Raw genomic sequence first — 16,287 nt, forward strand, 5'->3', positions numbered from 1 at the left:
GTGTTGCCCCGACCCCGAGCACTGGCTCCACGCTCCCATTGGGCAGTTCCAGGCCAATGCTGGCTGCTTCAGGCGCAGTGCGGTTCGTGGTGCCAGGGCAGGCGGGAAGCCTGCCTCTGCACCCTGCACCCCAATTCCCAGCCCTGAGCCCCCCAAACTTGGAACACTTTCCTGCACCCCAAATCCCTCATCCCCAGCCCCACCCCAGAGCCTGCACCCCCAGCCCAGAGCCCCCTCTCCCTCCCCAATTCCCAGCCCCTTGGGTCGCGGGCATCAACAATTTTCCTCAAGTGATCCCCAGAAAAAAAGTTTGAAAAACACTGGTCTAGAGCTCCTGCTAATGGATTCAGAATGCTGTTTCATTTAGATTTAATTATTTGTTAATTATTTATTATTTAATTATTTAATTATTCGATTAATTGCATGTGGTAACTGCGATTAACTCAAAACAAATTAACGTGTTGTTTTTTTTAAATGAACATTAATCTTACACCTCTGGAGATGGGATGCAGCTAGGAGGGAGGCACCGCCTGCGCCAGTGAGCAGGAGGCCGACAGGGAGAAGCAATTTGGGAGAGCTGGTTAAACACCCTCCCGGGGTGTGGGGGCGGGAGAGAAGAGCCTGGCTGTAGGGGTGTGCGAGGGAGGCCACCACCCAGGGCGCTGTGCTGTAGGGGGAAGTGGGGAAGCTTCTACATGCCTCTGGGGCAGGGATACCTGTGCGCTTCACTGCTGCCTCTGGCCGACCTGGACCTGGACCTGCTCTGGACCGGGGAGCCTGCCTCCTGTCTGCTGCGCAAAGTGGGGGTGAGGGACTGATGTCGGGGTGTCCCCCTGCTCCTGCCCGGGTACCCAGTCACCGCTGAGGTGGGGGATCGGGGTGCCTGTCTGCCGCTGCCTCGGGCGTGAGTGCTGCCAACAGCAGCTGCTGCTGGCTGAGAAAAGCATTCAAGCACCTGAGTGCTCTGCTTAAAGAGACAGCACTCCCCCAGCGCGCGCGCACACGCAAATACTTGTTATAAAAAACAATACAAAGTGAGCACCGTACGCTTGGTAATCTGTATTGTAATTTAAATCAGTATATTTGAAAATGTAGAAAACATCCAAAAATATTTAAATAAATGGTATTCTGTTATTGTTTAACAGCGTGATTAAAACTATGATTAATTGGGACTACTTTTTATCTCGTGATTAATCGCAATTAATTTTTTAATGGTTTGATAGCCCTGTTACAAATAATTAAATTATTTAACTGTTTTTTCTCTGAAGTGCTGAAGCTTCTCCTGCTGAATGCTGCCAGCATGCCAAAGTCTTGGAGGACACACAGTTTGTTGATGGGTACAAGCAGTTGGGATTTCAAGAGACTGCTTATGGAGAATTCCTCAACAGATTGAGAGAGAACCCTAGGCTTATTGCTTCCTCTCTGGTTGCTGGAGAGAAACTCAGCCAGGACAACACACAAAGTGTCATTCACACGGTCTTTACCTCCATCTATGGCAATTGCATCATGCAGGAAGATGAGAGTTACCTCCTTCAAGTTTTGCGTTACTTGATAGAATTTGAACTGAAGGAAAGCGACAATCCCAGACGGCTTTTGAGGAGAGGTACCTGTGCATTCAGCATTTTATTCAAACTTTTTTCTGAGGGACTCTTTTCTGCAAAACTGTTCCTTACTGCAACATTGCATGAGCCAATCATGCAGCTGCTGGTGGAAGATGAAGACCACCTAGAAACAGATGCAAACAAATTGATCGAGAGGTTCTCTCCCGTGCAACAGGAAAAACTCTTTGGGGAGAAAGGCACAGAAAGGTTCAAACAAAAAGTCCAAGAAATGGTGGATTCCAATGAGGCTAAGTTAGTGGCTTTGGTAAACAAATTCATTGGTTATCTCAAGCAGAACACATACTGCTTTCCGCATAGCTTGCGATGGATTTTATCACAAATGTATAAAACACTCTCCTGTGTAGACCGGCTGGAAGTTGGGGAGGTGCGAGCAATGTGCACGGATCTTCTGCTTGCATGTTTCATTTGTCCTGCAGTTGTCAACCCAGAACAGTATGGAATAATTTCCGATGCCCCAATAAATGAGGTGGCAAGATTTAATCTGATGCAGGTATGACTTCCTTTTTTTTGTTACTCTAAACAAATGGGACCAGATAAGAATGGCCGTACTGGGTCAGACCAATGGTCCATCTAGCCCAGTTTTTTGTCCTCCAACAGTGTCCAATGACAGAAGCTTCAGAAGGAATGAACAGGGCAATTCTGAATGATGCATCCTGCCATCCAGTCCCAGCTTCTAGCAGTTGGAGGTTTAGGGACACCAGGAGCATATTGTTGTGTCCCTGACCATCTTGGCTAATAGCCACTGATGGATCTATCCTCCAGGAATTTATCTGATTCTTTTTTAAGCTGCCCACCAGACTATCAATTGCCGGGCAGTTCAATTGTCCCTGCCCCCACTGCCCTGTGCTGCTCTGCCCTCTGCCTTGCAGCTGCTCCTGCTTGCTGTGCGGGGGCAGGAGCTAATGTCAAGGTGTCCCCCTCCCCCTTCCCCTGCTCCTGCCCCCCATCTCCACAGAGCAGGGAGGACATGACAGGGCACAGGATGGAGGGAGCCTGCTGGCAGCAGCTGCTGTCTCAACTTGCTGATCTACTTAAAAAGGCAATGTACTTAGAGTGGGGTCAGCGTACTTAAAGGGGCAATGCGCATGTCTCACACACACGGTGTGTGTGAGTCTGTCTCGCGCATGCGCATGCACACGGGGTGTGTGTGTGTCTCTCTCTCTCTCTCTCTGCCATGCTGTTTCTCCTCCCTCCTTTTGTGCTGCCTTGTACAGTGTGAGGCTACATTAACAGCAATGTGTTGACTCTTACGGGCTCAGCCGAGTGCTCGTTCATCATTTAGCAGTAAGGCATTCACTGGGAAATGTCCCACCCTCTTCGACCCTCTGACTCCTCCACCACCTCAACCAGGCAAAATTTTCCTGGAACCAACTCCCCCATTTGCATTAATTCTTAATAGGGAAATGGGATTTGCTTAACATTGTTTTGCTTAAAGTAGCATTTTTCAGGAATATTAACTACAACATTAAGCGGGGAGTTACTGTACTTTTACCTTCAGAGCATCCCATGGCAATGAGTCCCATACGTTGACTGTGTGTTGTGTGAAGAAGTTTTGTTTGTTTTTAAACCTGCTGCCTATTAATTTCCTTTCATAATTTTATAGACCTCTATCATATTCCCCCTTGGTTGTTTCTTTTCTAAACTGAACCGTCTCTCCTTATATATGGAAGGCGTTGGATACCCCAGTCATTTTGGTTGCCTTGCTCAGCACTTTTCACAATTCTAGTATCTTTTTTGAGATGGGGCAACTAGAACTGCACCTGGTATTCAAGGTTTGGGCATACCATGGATTTTCTGTCTTCTATTTCCTAACGTTGTTAGTTGTTTGTTTGTTAGTTTGTTTTTTACTGGCACTGCATGCTGAGTGGAAGTTTTCAGAGAACTATCCATGATGACTCCAAGATCTCTTTCTTGAGTGGTAACAGCTAATTTAGACCCCATCATTTTAATGTATAGTTGGGATTATTTTTTCCTGTGTGCATTACTTTTCACTTAGCAACATCGAGTTTCATCTGCTATTTTGTTGCCTAGGCACCCAGTTTTGTGAGATCCCTTTGTAACGCCTCACAATTGGCTTTGGACTTAACTATCTTGAGTAACTGTGTATCATCTGCAAATTTTGCAAACCCACGATTCACCCCCTTTTCCACAGCATAGGTCCCAGTACAGATCCCTGGGGGACCCCACTATTTACTTCGTACTATTGTGAAAACTGACTGTTTTTTTCATACCTTTTGTTTCTTATCTTTTAATGACTTACTGATCCATGAGAGAACCATTCCCTCTTATCCCATAACTGCTTAGTTTGCTTCAGAGCTTTTGGTTAGGGATATTATCAAAGGCTTTCTCAAAGTCCAGGTATACTTATCAACTGGATCACCCTTGTACACATGCTTATTGACCCCTCCCCCCCCCCCCCAAGGAATTCTAATAGATAGATGAGGCATGATTTCCCTTTACAAAAGCATATTGTGTTCATCCATGTGTCTGATAATTCTGTTCTTTACTGTAGTTTCAAGCATTTTGCCTGGTACTGAAGTTAGGCTTATTGGCCTGTAAATTGCCAGGATTGCCTCTGGAGGTTTTTTAAAAATTGATGTTACGTTAGCTGTCCTCCAGTCATCTGGTACAGGGGCTGATTTTAAGCAATGGGTTATGTACAACAGTTAGTAGTTCTGCAATTTCGTTTTGAACTTCCTTCAGAACGCTGATAAAATTAATAGTAATAAGTCACCAGGACCAGATGGTATTCATCTGTTTGTTCCAGCCTCCTCTATTGACACCTGAATCTGGGACAGTTCCTCAGATTTGTTACCTGAAAAGAATGGCTTGGGGGGGGGGGGGTTCTCCCTCCTTTGGTCTTTCCTTTGCAGGGAAAACAACGCAAATAATTCATTAGCTTTGCTGCAACAGCCTTGTCTTCCTGGAGTGCTCCTTTTAGCACTTCAATCATACAGTGGTCCTACTGACAGTTTTGTCAGGCTTCCTACTTCTGATGCACTTAACTTTTTTTGTTGTCAGTTTTTGTGTCTTGAGTTAGTTGCTCTTCATATGCTTTCGTGGCCTGCTTTATAATTGACTTGCTAGAGTCTATGCTGCTTTCTGTTTTCCTCACTAGGATTTGATTTCCAATTTTTAAAGGATACCTTTTTTGCCTCTTATTTCTTCTTTTACTTCGCTGTTCAGCTATGGTGGCATTTTTTGGTTTTGTTTTTTGTTTTTAAAATTTGGGGTAAAATTTTTGTTTGAGCCTGCTATTATGATGATTTTAAATAGTCTCCCTATAGTTTGCCGGCATTTCACCCTTGTGACTGTTCCTTTTAATTTCTGTTTAACTAACTTCCTCATTATTGTACAGTTCCCCTTTTTGAAGTTAAATGCGACTGTGGTGGGTTTCTTTGCCATTTTTCCCTCTACACGGATGTTAAATTTAATTACATTATGGTCTCTATTATTGGGTAGTTCAGCTATATTTAACTGCTCGCTAGATCCTATTTTCCAGTTATGACTAGATCAAGACGTGCCTCTCCCCTTGTAGGTGCCAGGACAAGCTATTCCAAGAAGCAGTCATTTATGGTGTCTAGAAATTTTTCTCTCCATCCCTTCCTGAGGTGATATGTACTACGTCAATATGAGAATAATTGAAATCCCCCATTATTATTGAGTCTTCTACCTTTATAGCCTCTTTGTAGCCTCTCCCTGAGCATTTCACAATCACCATCACCATCCTGATCTGGTGGTTGGTAGTATATTCCTACAGCTATACTCTTGTTGTTCAATCACAGAATTTCTATCCAGAGAGATTCTGTGGGGCAGTGTTATTAAATTAAGATTTTTACTTTGACACTGTGCTTTCTTTCACATACAGTGCCTCATCGGTATGACCTACTGTCATTCCTTTATATTTTGAATCCAGGTATTACCATGTCCCATCAGTTCTCCTTCTTCCACTAAGTTTTTGCAATGCCTATTCTGTCAATATCCTCATTTAATACCTGGCACTCTAGTTCACCCATCTTAGTATTTAGCTGTCTAGCAGTTGTATATAAACACTTGTACATTTTGTATTTAAATGGGGCTCTTCTACATTTGACTGTTCCTTACTAGCTCCTGTCTGTACTTTACCAAATTCTTTCCTATCGTCTTTTCTAGGACATAGAGATCCCCCTTTAATAAATTCATTCCTAAGGGATTTTTCTGCCTGAACTATGTTCTGCTCCACACCTGTCAGCTTTACCCCAAACCTTAGTTTAAAAAATTCTCTACAGTCCTTTGCAACCTCTCCTCATATCTGAGATCTTCTAAGCATTTATTGGGGCTATTGTTACAGTATTTTTACTGGTTTTACTAGGGATAAGATGATGAATACTGATATAAAATATTTCTTTTATTATGATTCCTGAAGAGGAAAATTTAAAGCTTGAATACCCATTTGTTTTAAAATGTTGAGTTTTAAAAGACATTTATTGGTGTTTTTGATAGCAGCTGTTGAAGTTAAGAAATATATAGCAAACATCTAAATTCTGCTTTAAAAGGCAATACACCTGCTTTTACAAGGGTGACAGCTATAAAGTATAAATATTTGTAAGACTGGTCTAACAGCGCTTGTAAATTTTAATATCCTTCCACTTTTGCTAGCATAGTTGTATTTTTTGCTAATCTGCACTAACTGAAATAATAGAATTTTGTACAATTATAGGACTGGAAGGGACCTCGAGAGGTCTTCTAGTCCAGTCCCCTGTATTCTAGGCAGAACTAAGTCTTATCTAGACCATCCCTAACAGGTGTTTGTCTAACATGCTCTTAAAAATCTCCAGTGAGGGAGATTCCACAACATCCCTAGACAATTTATTTCAGTGCTTAACTAACCTGACAGTTAGGAAGTTTTCCTAATGTCTAACCTAAACAGCCCTTTCTGTATTTTAAGACCATTGCTTCTTGTCCTATTCAGTCTCTCCTCATAGGTCGTGTTTTCTAGGCCTTTAATCTTTTTTTTTGTTGCTCTTCTCTGGACTTTCTCTAATTTGTCCACATCTTTCCCAAAATGTGGCACCCAGAACTGGACACACTACTCCAGCTGAAGCTGTATCAGCGCAGAGTAGAGCGGAAGAATTACTTCTCATGTCTTGCTTACAACATTCCTACTAACACATCCCAGAATATTATTTGCGTGCCCTCCCTTTTTGGGGGGGGGAGGGGAAGAGTCTTATACTGTTAACTCATATTTAGCTTGTGATCCACTATGACCCACAGATCCCTTTCCACAGTCCTCCTCTTAAGCAGCCATTTCCCATTTTGTTGTGTGCAACTGATTGTTCCTTCCTAAGTGGAGTACTTTGCATGTGTCCTTATTGAACTTCATCTGATTTACTTCAGGCAGTTTCTCTAATTTGTCCAGACCATTTTGCATTTTAATCCTATCCTCCAAAACACTTGCAACCCTTCTCAGCTTGGTATTGTCTGCAGACTTGATAAGTGTACTCTCTATGCCATTATCTAAATCATTGGTGAAGATATTGAACAGAACTAGACCAGAACTGATCCCTGTGGGACCCCACTCGATATGCCCTTCCAGCTTGATTGTGAACCCCTGATAACTACCCTCTGGGAATGGTTTTCCAACCAGTTATGCACCCACCTTATAGTAGCTCCATCTAGGTTGTGTTTCCCTACTTTGTTTATGAGATGGTCATGCAATACAGTATCAAAAGCCTTACTTAAAGTCAAGATATACCACATCTACTACTCCCCCCCCCCCTCCCCCCCCCATTCCACAAGGTTTGCTACCCTGTCAAAGAAAGCTATTAGGTTGGTTTGACATGATTTGGTCTTGACAAATCCATGCTGACTGTTACTTATCACCTTCTAGGTGTCTGCAAATTGCTTGATTATTTGCTTAATTATGTTTCCGGGTACTGAAGTCAAGCTGACAGGTCTGTAATTCTCCAGGTTGTCCTTATTCCCCTTTTTTAGATTGGCACTATATTTGCCTTTTTCCAGCCCTCTGGAATCTTCCATGTTCCATGACTTTTCGAAGATAATCGCCAATGGCTCGGATATCGCCTCAGTCAGCTCTTTGAGTATTCTAAGTTGTATTTCATTAGGCCCTGGTGACTTGAAGACATCTAACTTGTCTAAGTAATTTTTAACTTGTTCTTTCCCTATTTTAGCCTATGATCCTACCTGTTCTTCACTGACATTCACTAAGTTAGATGTCCAGTTGCTACTAAACTTTTTGGTGAAAACTGAAACGAAGTCATTTAGCACTTCTGCTAAATGTCTGTCTCTTTTGTCCTCTGAATGGATGTACACCATGCTGCTTATTGGGCAACTACTTGCTGTATTAATGCTTTAGAATATGCCTTCAGGTGACAGAATTCATTGTCTTTGTGCAAATGTTTTGGGAACTTAATATTCATTACTGGTATTACACAGCATCCATTTGACTAAAAAACTACTGCATGTTCCATGTACCTGGGGCAAAACATACGTACATGGGTGCCAAGTGTAACTGGTATACTGACTAACTGAAATTCATTTCAGTAAGTTTCATAGAGCAGAAAGAGTGTGCCTAGCAGAAGGGGGCTTTAATCCTGACTGGGTTCTTTAGATGCTTCTGTAAAACAAGGGATCACTTATACACCTGCTGTATCATTTTTTGTATATTCTTATAGGACTCACAATTTTATAAACCTCTTGGTGACAGGTTAAAAAGTTGAGGGTTATTTTTAGGAAAAACATGTTAAGCCGTGTACAAACTGAGTCAGAGGTTTGTGTTTTTTCCATGTGTGTCTAGAAAAATTTACATGGCCTTTAAAAATATTCAGACCTAAGACCTCTAGGTTCAACCCTCATCCCTTCCATATTTGCTGTGAAGAATCAGAACCTAATAATCTAGCATAGGCTTAAAAACACACGGAAAATAACTGCTTCACATGCAATATTCAAACAAATGGCTAGGATTTCTTTTACAAATAATTAAATAATTTCAGATAAGGTACGATTATATACATTGTTCAGTGAATGAAAGATGGAATTAAAACAAAGAAGCCTTTGAGTTGGGAGAGGAAAAAAGTACAGTTTTTGTCATAGGAGAAAGTACTCTTCCTGTTTAGATAACTCAAATAGCTTTTAGTGAAACTTTCGTAGAATCATAGGACTGGAAGGGACCTCAAGAGGTCATCTAGTCTAGTCCCCTGCACTCATGATAGGACTGAGTATATTTCCACATAGAACATTTTACTTAGAGCCCAAAAACAAGTCTGAGAATTTTTAGCCCCAAAAGTAACTTTGGGAAAGTTTTTATATGTAAATTAAAATAGTATTTTAAAATGGAAGCGCTTTCTCATTTGATTCCTGTATTACGATCTATCTTGTTGTTCTGTAATGGTTTCTGAAATATTTGCCCAAAGTGTTCTCTTTCCATTTTAGGTCGGGAGACTTTTGCAGCAGTTGGCAATGACAGGCTCTGAAGAGGGAGATCCGCACATGAAGAGCAACCTTGGCAAATTCGACAAAGTAAGAGTCACAAAACAGTACTTATGTACATATTTGACACTTCGCCTTTCTGTAGCCCTTGTCATCTGAGAATCTCAAAGCAGTTCACAAACAAATAAGCTCCACAGCCCTCTTATGAGGTAAGTGAGCAGTACATCTAATTTATGGATAGGTAAACGGAGGTACAGGTTAAGTGACATCTGCGTGGTCGCATACAGTTGGGGTCAGAGCTGGGAATAGAACTTGGAGTCATGCTTCCTGACTACTAGACACACAGTACTTTGCTGCTTAAATGAAAACATTAACAAAATGTCAAAATATGGCACTTTCTAAAACAGATACTATGTGATTTTTTTATAATTTGCTCTGCTGAATCTAGCATAAACTACTTTCATTTAAGGGGACACCATGTAGTCAATTTAAAAAAAAAAAAAAATTGCACACCTGCCCATGGAGCTTCCTGTCAGTTTTTTGCCTCCTTTCCTGTCTCTCCCCTCACACCCCCACCTTTTTTTTTTTAAGTAAATTGTTTACTCTCTTTTCTTACTGTATGAAGGATGTACACACAATAGGGAAACTGACTCTACGGAGGAAACAGTGAAACTAACTATACACGATATGCTGTCAAATGCAGAAAGCAAACTAACAAAAACTTTTTTGCTCATTTCTTTCAATCTCTCTTGCTACTTGTAATGAAACTAGGTAAACATTCAGTCAGGTGTGACTTTTAAATTGACAGCTTCCTTATTTGCCTGTCCCTGTGCCCTATAGTTTTGTTTCACTTGTAAGCTATGCTCAGCTGTTTCCTGAGGAAGGAACAATTTAAGTACAAGTTCATTACTGTGAGCTAGTTTAAGTCATCAAGTGCCATTGCATAACATTTTAAAAACTGTACTTAAATAATGAGGACTTCAGAATCTATTTAAATAAGTGACACTTTCAAATGCAGATATGGAGTGAAGGGATCTCTAAATTTTTTGCATAATTTTGTACTTACTCTTCTTTGGCTAAAATATGTTTGATTTGCTATATATATAAGAAGCAGCAAAACTGATATACGTCTTGTACCTTTATGTTCTTCTGTAGCTCTAAAATTTGAAAACATTCACTAAAAAACCTATGTCTTCTCCTTGCAGAGCTGTGTTGCTGCTTTCCTGGATGTTGTTATTAGTGGGCGTGCTGTGGAAACCCCTCCGATGTCCTCAGTTAACCTTCTAGAAGGGTTGAGTAGGACTGTGGTTTATATGACATACAGCCAACTTACTAATCTGGTAATATCCTGATTCTTCAATAGGAGTAATATTTTCCTGCACACACTTGCAAGAGAGAGAGAAGTGGGTGTAGTAGGTTAATATGTAGCTTCATGCTCCTTTCTTAATGATACAAACTCTAATTTTGTAGGTTGGTTTTATGCGAAATGTAATGTCAAGTGACCAACTGAAGGAAGATCGGATGGCTCTGGAAAACTTGTTGGCAAACTTACCCCAGAACAAACCCGGGAAAAGTAGCAGCCTTGAAATGACTCCTTACAATACTCCACAACTCTCCCCTGCAACTACTCCAGCCAACAAAAAAAATCGACTGCCTATAGGTGAGGAAGACTGAGAGAAATTCTTACAGCAAAGGCTTTTTTTTCATAGGCTTTCCTGCACCCTATATATGCTGCCTCAGCATTTCTTCAGTCCTCTTGTAGGATATGCTTAAGTTTTCTTCACACCACTTCCACTGTGTGTGTGTTTGTGTGTAGCATAGTTGTCATTGAATCAGACTTTATGTAATGAAAATATCTGTTGGATCGTCTTTCTGGTGTAACCACTCTAGCAGGACTGTACTTTTACCATATTTTTTTTCTAGTGCTTTGTCTAGTCAAGTTTGAAATTTCTCAAACGATGTTTCCACCACTTTCCTTGGAAGAATATTCAATAATCTAATAGTTCCAATTCATAGTATAATTTTTCCCTTAATCCTACTTACACCTCTTACACCCGACTGAATTTTAGTGTATTCATATAGTAAATGAAGTTGTAGGGTTCCCAGTTTACATGTAATGTAAATTTAATATAATCTAATCAGCATATGGTAGTGAAATGGTGCAGGCCAGTGGATAGGAGAGAATGAAAGGGAAGAGTCAGAGATTGAGTGGTGGTGAGGATAGTGCAGTTGTCAACATTGATACAGAGAGGGTTTGGATATGAGGAGAGAGTAGAAGGAAAGAAGGATGTTCAGGTTTTGCAGTATTTAGAGAAGTGGCAGGATGTTTGTAATAAAGTGCTGGAGAGACAGGAAGAGATGGGAATCTGGTCAGTTGGGGAGAGGTTAGGCATGGGAAGGTAGATTTAAATCATCACCGTGGAGGTGATGAGAGTGAAGAAGATCACTCGAGCGATGAGAGTGGAGTGGGGAAGAAAGCAAGGGTGCAGACATTTGGCAACATCAGTATGAAAAATGGGAGGAAGGGGATCCATTGAAGATAATGCTAAAAAAAGTGCTAAGCAGTGGAAGAGGGAGATTGCCTTGTAATTATGCTGTCTTAAATATGGCTACTGATGTAATGTAGCACATTCTCTTCTGAAGTATAAAATTTCAGGATCTTATACCTTTTCAGCTCAAAAATATCCCATTTCAAAATGTGACACTTTTTCCTCTAGATTCTAAAGTATTGTACTCTGTTCTAGTGTTTACTTATATGATTGGAATATTGGTATTCAGTAGAAAAAGAGCTTGGTATTTATCTGTAACATAGGGCAAAAATATTATACTTAAAATAGTAAATTAAAGGTAGTAATTGCTAAAACCTCATTTTGGTATCCTGAGTTATCCTTACCTCTCTGTGCACAACTGCTATTTTAAGTTTACATTAGTGAAGTAACAACTCGTTTGTATTTATTTTACAGTTTAAAATATTTTTGTTGTTCAAAGGCTTGATTTTGTTTCTGTTTAATGCTGTCGAAACCCAGGACAACAGTTGGCAGCCATTACTGCCTGGGATACTTCTACCACCAATCTCACAGCTCACATTAATCTAGTAACCCCATTTGGTGGGTAATGGACTCTTTCCCTTCTTCCTCTATGCAAAACTTTTATTTACTTCATAAAACCATGCTTTTCATGCTTGTTTTTAATTTGCTTTGTGCCAGGCTTCTTTGTTTATTCCATTACAAAGGCCAATTCCTACTTAAATAGCTAGAAAAATGTAATAACCTAAAAAGCCTCCTCTCCCTTTGATGCATGATAATTGAAGGTAAAAGTTTCACTCTCAATTTGCACATTTGGCCTCAGCTCCCATGTTTCAACTGAGGAAGTTGATGCCATGCTAGACAAGAAAAGGAACTTCAGGTCTTTGACTCTTTTTCTCTAAGGTGTCTAGAATGGGGAGAGGAAGAGAAGATTATATTAAAAGGAGTTACAGAGAACCACAAAATAATCAGGATGGGGTTATGATATTGCTTTGCCATGTGTTTGTCAGTTCCTGATGATGTAACATTGGGTCTTCAAGTTTGTGATTTTTGTGTGCCTTCCTGCAGTTCTTGCTGGGTGGCTCACCACTGTTCTGAATGACTTGTTTCTGTTACCAGCACCTGCTCTGAATAGGGAAGAACCACCCAAGGCCAGGCTTAGAGTGGCATTTTCCATTTTATTTATACCATCACAAAAATTATAAATTAGCATGCCCAAGAGGTAAAAAAAATGAGGGCTTACCAGCTTTTGCTTATAAGTGTTTGACACGTTCCGTCTAGTGTACGCATGAATCCCCTTTTATATCAGTTTTTGCTGAAAAAGACTTGCTCGGTAAAGTCCAAAACTGTCTTAAATGCCTTAATAAAAGCTTTACTCTACAAAACATAGAAACCCTTCAATAATGCTGCTTTAGAACCTAGTCGTACAAGGGGCTGTGTGCCTCTAGCTTCTGTTGACTCTATTGGAAAGTGCTCAGCAACTCATGGGATGCAGGGCCTTCATTCTTTTGTAGTGCTGTACATTTGGCTAGAAAGTTTTATATGTTGGTTTGTTTTTAAGTAAGAATTCAGGTAGCTGCTCTAAACAGCACTGTCTGAATTGCTGCCACTGTGCCTTCCCTTACAATGAGAGGTGTGTGTCTCCTATGAATTCTCTGCCTGTTCTTTCAGGCATTTAGGGTTTGGCACCAGCTAACATATTTTGAGTAACTATCACTGATGTCTGGGTAAAAAGAAAAGGAGTACTTGTGGCACCTTAGAGACTAACAAATTTATTCGAGCATAAGCTTTCGTGAGCTACAGCTCACTTCATCGGATTTATTCCGATGTCTGGGTGTAGTCCAGAGAGTTTGCTGGTGAATGCTGAAGGGATACGTTTTATTTATTTGTATGATGTTCCTAACCTCTGTTTGCCAGAAGCTGGGAATGGGGGACAGGGGATGGATCACTTGATAATTCCCTGTTCTGTTTGTTCCCTCTGGGGCACCTGGCACTGGCCACTGTTGGAAGACAGGATACTGGGCTAAATGGACCTTTGGTCTGACCCAGTATGGCTGTTCTTATGTTCTTATTACAGTAGTGCTTTAACAGTTCTTATTAAGGATCTGGGCTTTCAGCACTATACAAACAAATAGTAGCAGATGATGCCCTAAAAAACTTGATTTATAATCTAATCATTATTTCACGGCCTAGTGCATAGCATCAAATAATGATTCTGGTCAGAGGTCTTGGAGATTAGAATTTTAAATGCTGGTTCTTGGATGTTCAAGTTTAAAATAAAAAAAAATGCTCTCCCCACTTCATCTTTCTCCTTCCTCCCCCCCTTCCCCCATATCCACCCTCTGCATTGTTTCCAAACAGACCTCTTAGCCATAAGGAGCTTGATGCCCTTCTAGCTGGCAGCCATAGGGTCTTTGAGTTTCTATGCTCGTTGAATTCAACAAGGGCTCAGCCAGAACCCATAAATGGTTCATTGCATAAATGCAAAAAATGGCTTTTCCAGGTGTTGGTTTGTTTGTCTAGGTCTCCTGGTGCTTTTTGATGAGCATTTTCCTATTATTTAATGCAACAGAGATCTCTTATCAATGTAAGGTGCCTTTAGGTCATGAGGCTGTGAGATTGGTATGACTGCAGTTTGTAGGGAATAAAAACGCCACTACTTAAAAGGTATTTTAAACATGGAAACTAAAGTGCCTTTCTGGTGGTGCTCTGTTTTTGCAATGGTACAGAAGCAGAGGGGAGTCTCTCTTGCAAAGGAAAAATGTGTGCAGATAACCTAAAGGGAAAGCTGTCCTGCCCATCTGGGGCAGGAATATCTGTGGGTTAATGGAGAAGCATGGTACATTATATGCTTCTTAAGCCACTATGCTACAAGTCTGATATTTTCACAGTAGTGCAATATTTAAATAATTACACAGCCCCAGTGTCAGTTCTACACATCCCCAATACCAATTTCCACCTTTCCAGAAAGTTGTAAATTGTATTCTGCATTTTGTCCATTCTTTGATATGCATGCGCTAACATCACACTTGTGTATTTGTAGATAATGTGAGAGTTTAAATATTGTAAACCTTCATAACACTCTCTATTTTAACATGTATCATTAGCTACCCGTAGCAGAAATAGATCAAATATTCCAATGGACCAACATGGAGACCATGAAGGATCCTCCCAGGATTCTATACAGGAAGTTCAGCCAGAAGAAGTACTGGTTATTTCTTTGGGAACAGGTCCGCAGCTTACTCCGGGTATGATGTCAGAAAATGAGGTATGAACTAGGTGTCCAATATAAATCACATGCTTTGAGAAATGAAGAAAGTATATTCAGACAATGAAATAATACTAAATTTGTGATTAAACTAAGACAAGGTTTAAATTGGAGAATTAGGGCGAAAACCCTTTATTTGTTTCATCGTATTTAGGTGTTAGAAATGTTCTCCAAACCACAACTGATTTCTGTTTATGATGATTAATTCAGCATCCAGATTAAACAGGTAGGTGGGTGTACCACAGCCTTCCATTCATAGATTCCAAGGCCAGAAGGGACCATTGTGATGTAGATTGACCTCCTGTATAACACAGGCCATAGAACTTCCTCAAAATAATTCCTAGAACCTTTTAAAATAACATCTGTTAGAACAATATCTGGTCTTGGTTTAAAAATCGCCAGTGATGGAGGATGTACCACACCCCTTGGTAAACTGTTCCAATAGTTAATTACTCTTACTGTGAAAAATTTTATGCTTAATTTTCAGTCTGAATTTGTCTAGTTTCAACGTCTAGCCACTAGACCATGTTATATCTTTCTCTGCTAGATTGAAGAGCCCATTATTAAATATTTGTTCTGCATATAGGTATTTAGATATTGTAATCAAGTAACCCTTTAACCTTGGCTGTGTTAATCTAAATAAATTGCTGTCTTTGAGGCCATCGCTATAAGGCATACTTTCTAACCCTGTAATCCTTCTCATGGCTCTTCTCTGAACCCTCTTCAATTTATCACCATCCTTGAATTGTGAGCACCAGAACTGGACACAGTATTCCAGCAGCAGTCGCACCAGTGCCAAATAAAGAGGTAAAATAACCTCTGTGTTCCTAATCAAGATTCCCCTGTTTATCTATCCCAGGATTGCGTTAGCTCTTTTGCCCACAGCATCACACTTGGAGCTCATATTCAAATGATTATCCGCCATGACCCCTAAATCTGTTTCCCATCACTGCTTCCCAGGATAGTCCCCCATTTTGTAAGTATTGCCTACATCCTTTGTTTCTAGATGTATACATTTACATTTAGCTGTTTTAAAACACACATTGTTCTCTTGCATCCAGTTTATCAAGCAATCTAGATAATCTGAATCAGTACCTATCTTCTTCATTATTTACCACATCTCCAATTTTTGTGTCATCTGCAAACTTTATCAGTGATGGTTTTATGTTTTCTTCCAGGTCATTGATAAAAATGTTAAATAGCATAGGGCCAAGAACTGTTCCTACAGGACCCCACTGGAAACACAGCCTCTCAATGAAAATTCCCAGTTTACAGTTACATTTTGAGATCTGTCAGTTAGCCAGTTGTAATCCATTTAATGTGTGCCATATATTGTTCTAGTTTTTTATTAAAATATTGTGGGGTGCCAAGTCCAACACCTTTCAGAAGTCTAAGTATATTACATCAACACTATTACTTTTATCAACCAGATTTGTAAATTCAT

At 40.4% G+C, this 16,287-nt stretch overlaps 1 protein-coding gene across 7 annotated transcripts in view; it reads left to right on the top strand.

Annotated features, from left to right (window-relative positions):
• The window catches only part of GAPVD1 (GTPase activating protein and VPS9 domains 1), a 63,757-nt gene that overhangs the window by 23,709 nt on the left and 23,761 nt on the right, over positions 1-16,287 (top strand). For 6 of the 7 annotated variants that reach the window (XM_077836056.1, XM_077836059.1, XM_077836058.1 and 3 more), the window contains 5 exons: positions 1,269-2,112; positions 9,054-9,140; positions 10,256-10,390; positions 10,521-10,710; positions 14,683-14,843. In XM_077836056.1, coding sequence (XP_077692182.1) covers positions 1,269-2,112; positions 9,054-9,140; positions 10,256-10,390; positions 10,521-10,710; positions 14,683-14,843 — 1,417 coding nt within the window. Of the gene's footprint in view, positions 1-1,268; positions 2,113-9,053; positions 9,141-10,255; positions 10,391-10,520; positions 10,725-14,682; positions 14,844-16,287 lie in introns of those variants that run through there. The other variant, XM_077836060.1, reaches the window with a different exon arrangement.

This window comes from Eretmochelys imbricata, chromosome 16 (assembly GCF_965152235.1).
Source record: "Eretmochelys imbricata isolate rEreImb1 chromosome 16, rEreImb1.hap1, whole genome shotgun sequence".
NCBI lineage: Eukaryota > Metazoa > Chordata > Testudines > Cheloniidae > Eretmochelys > Eretmochelys imbricata.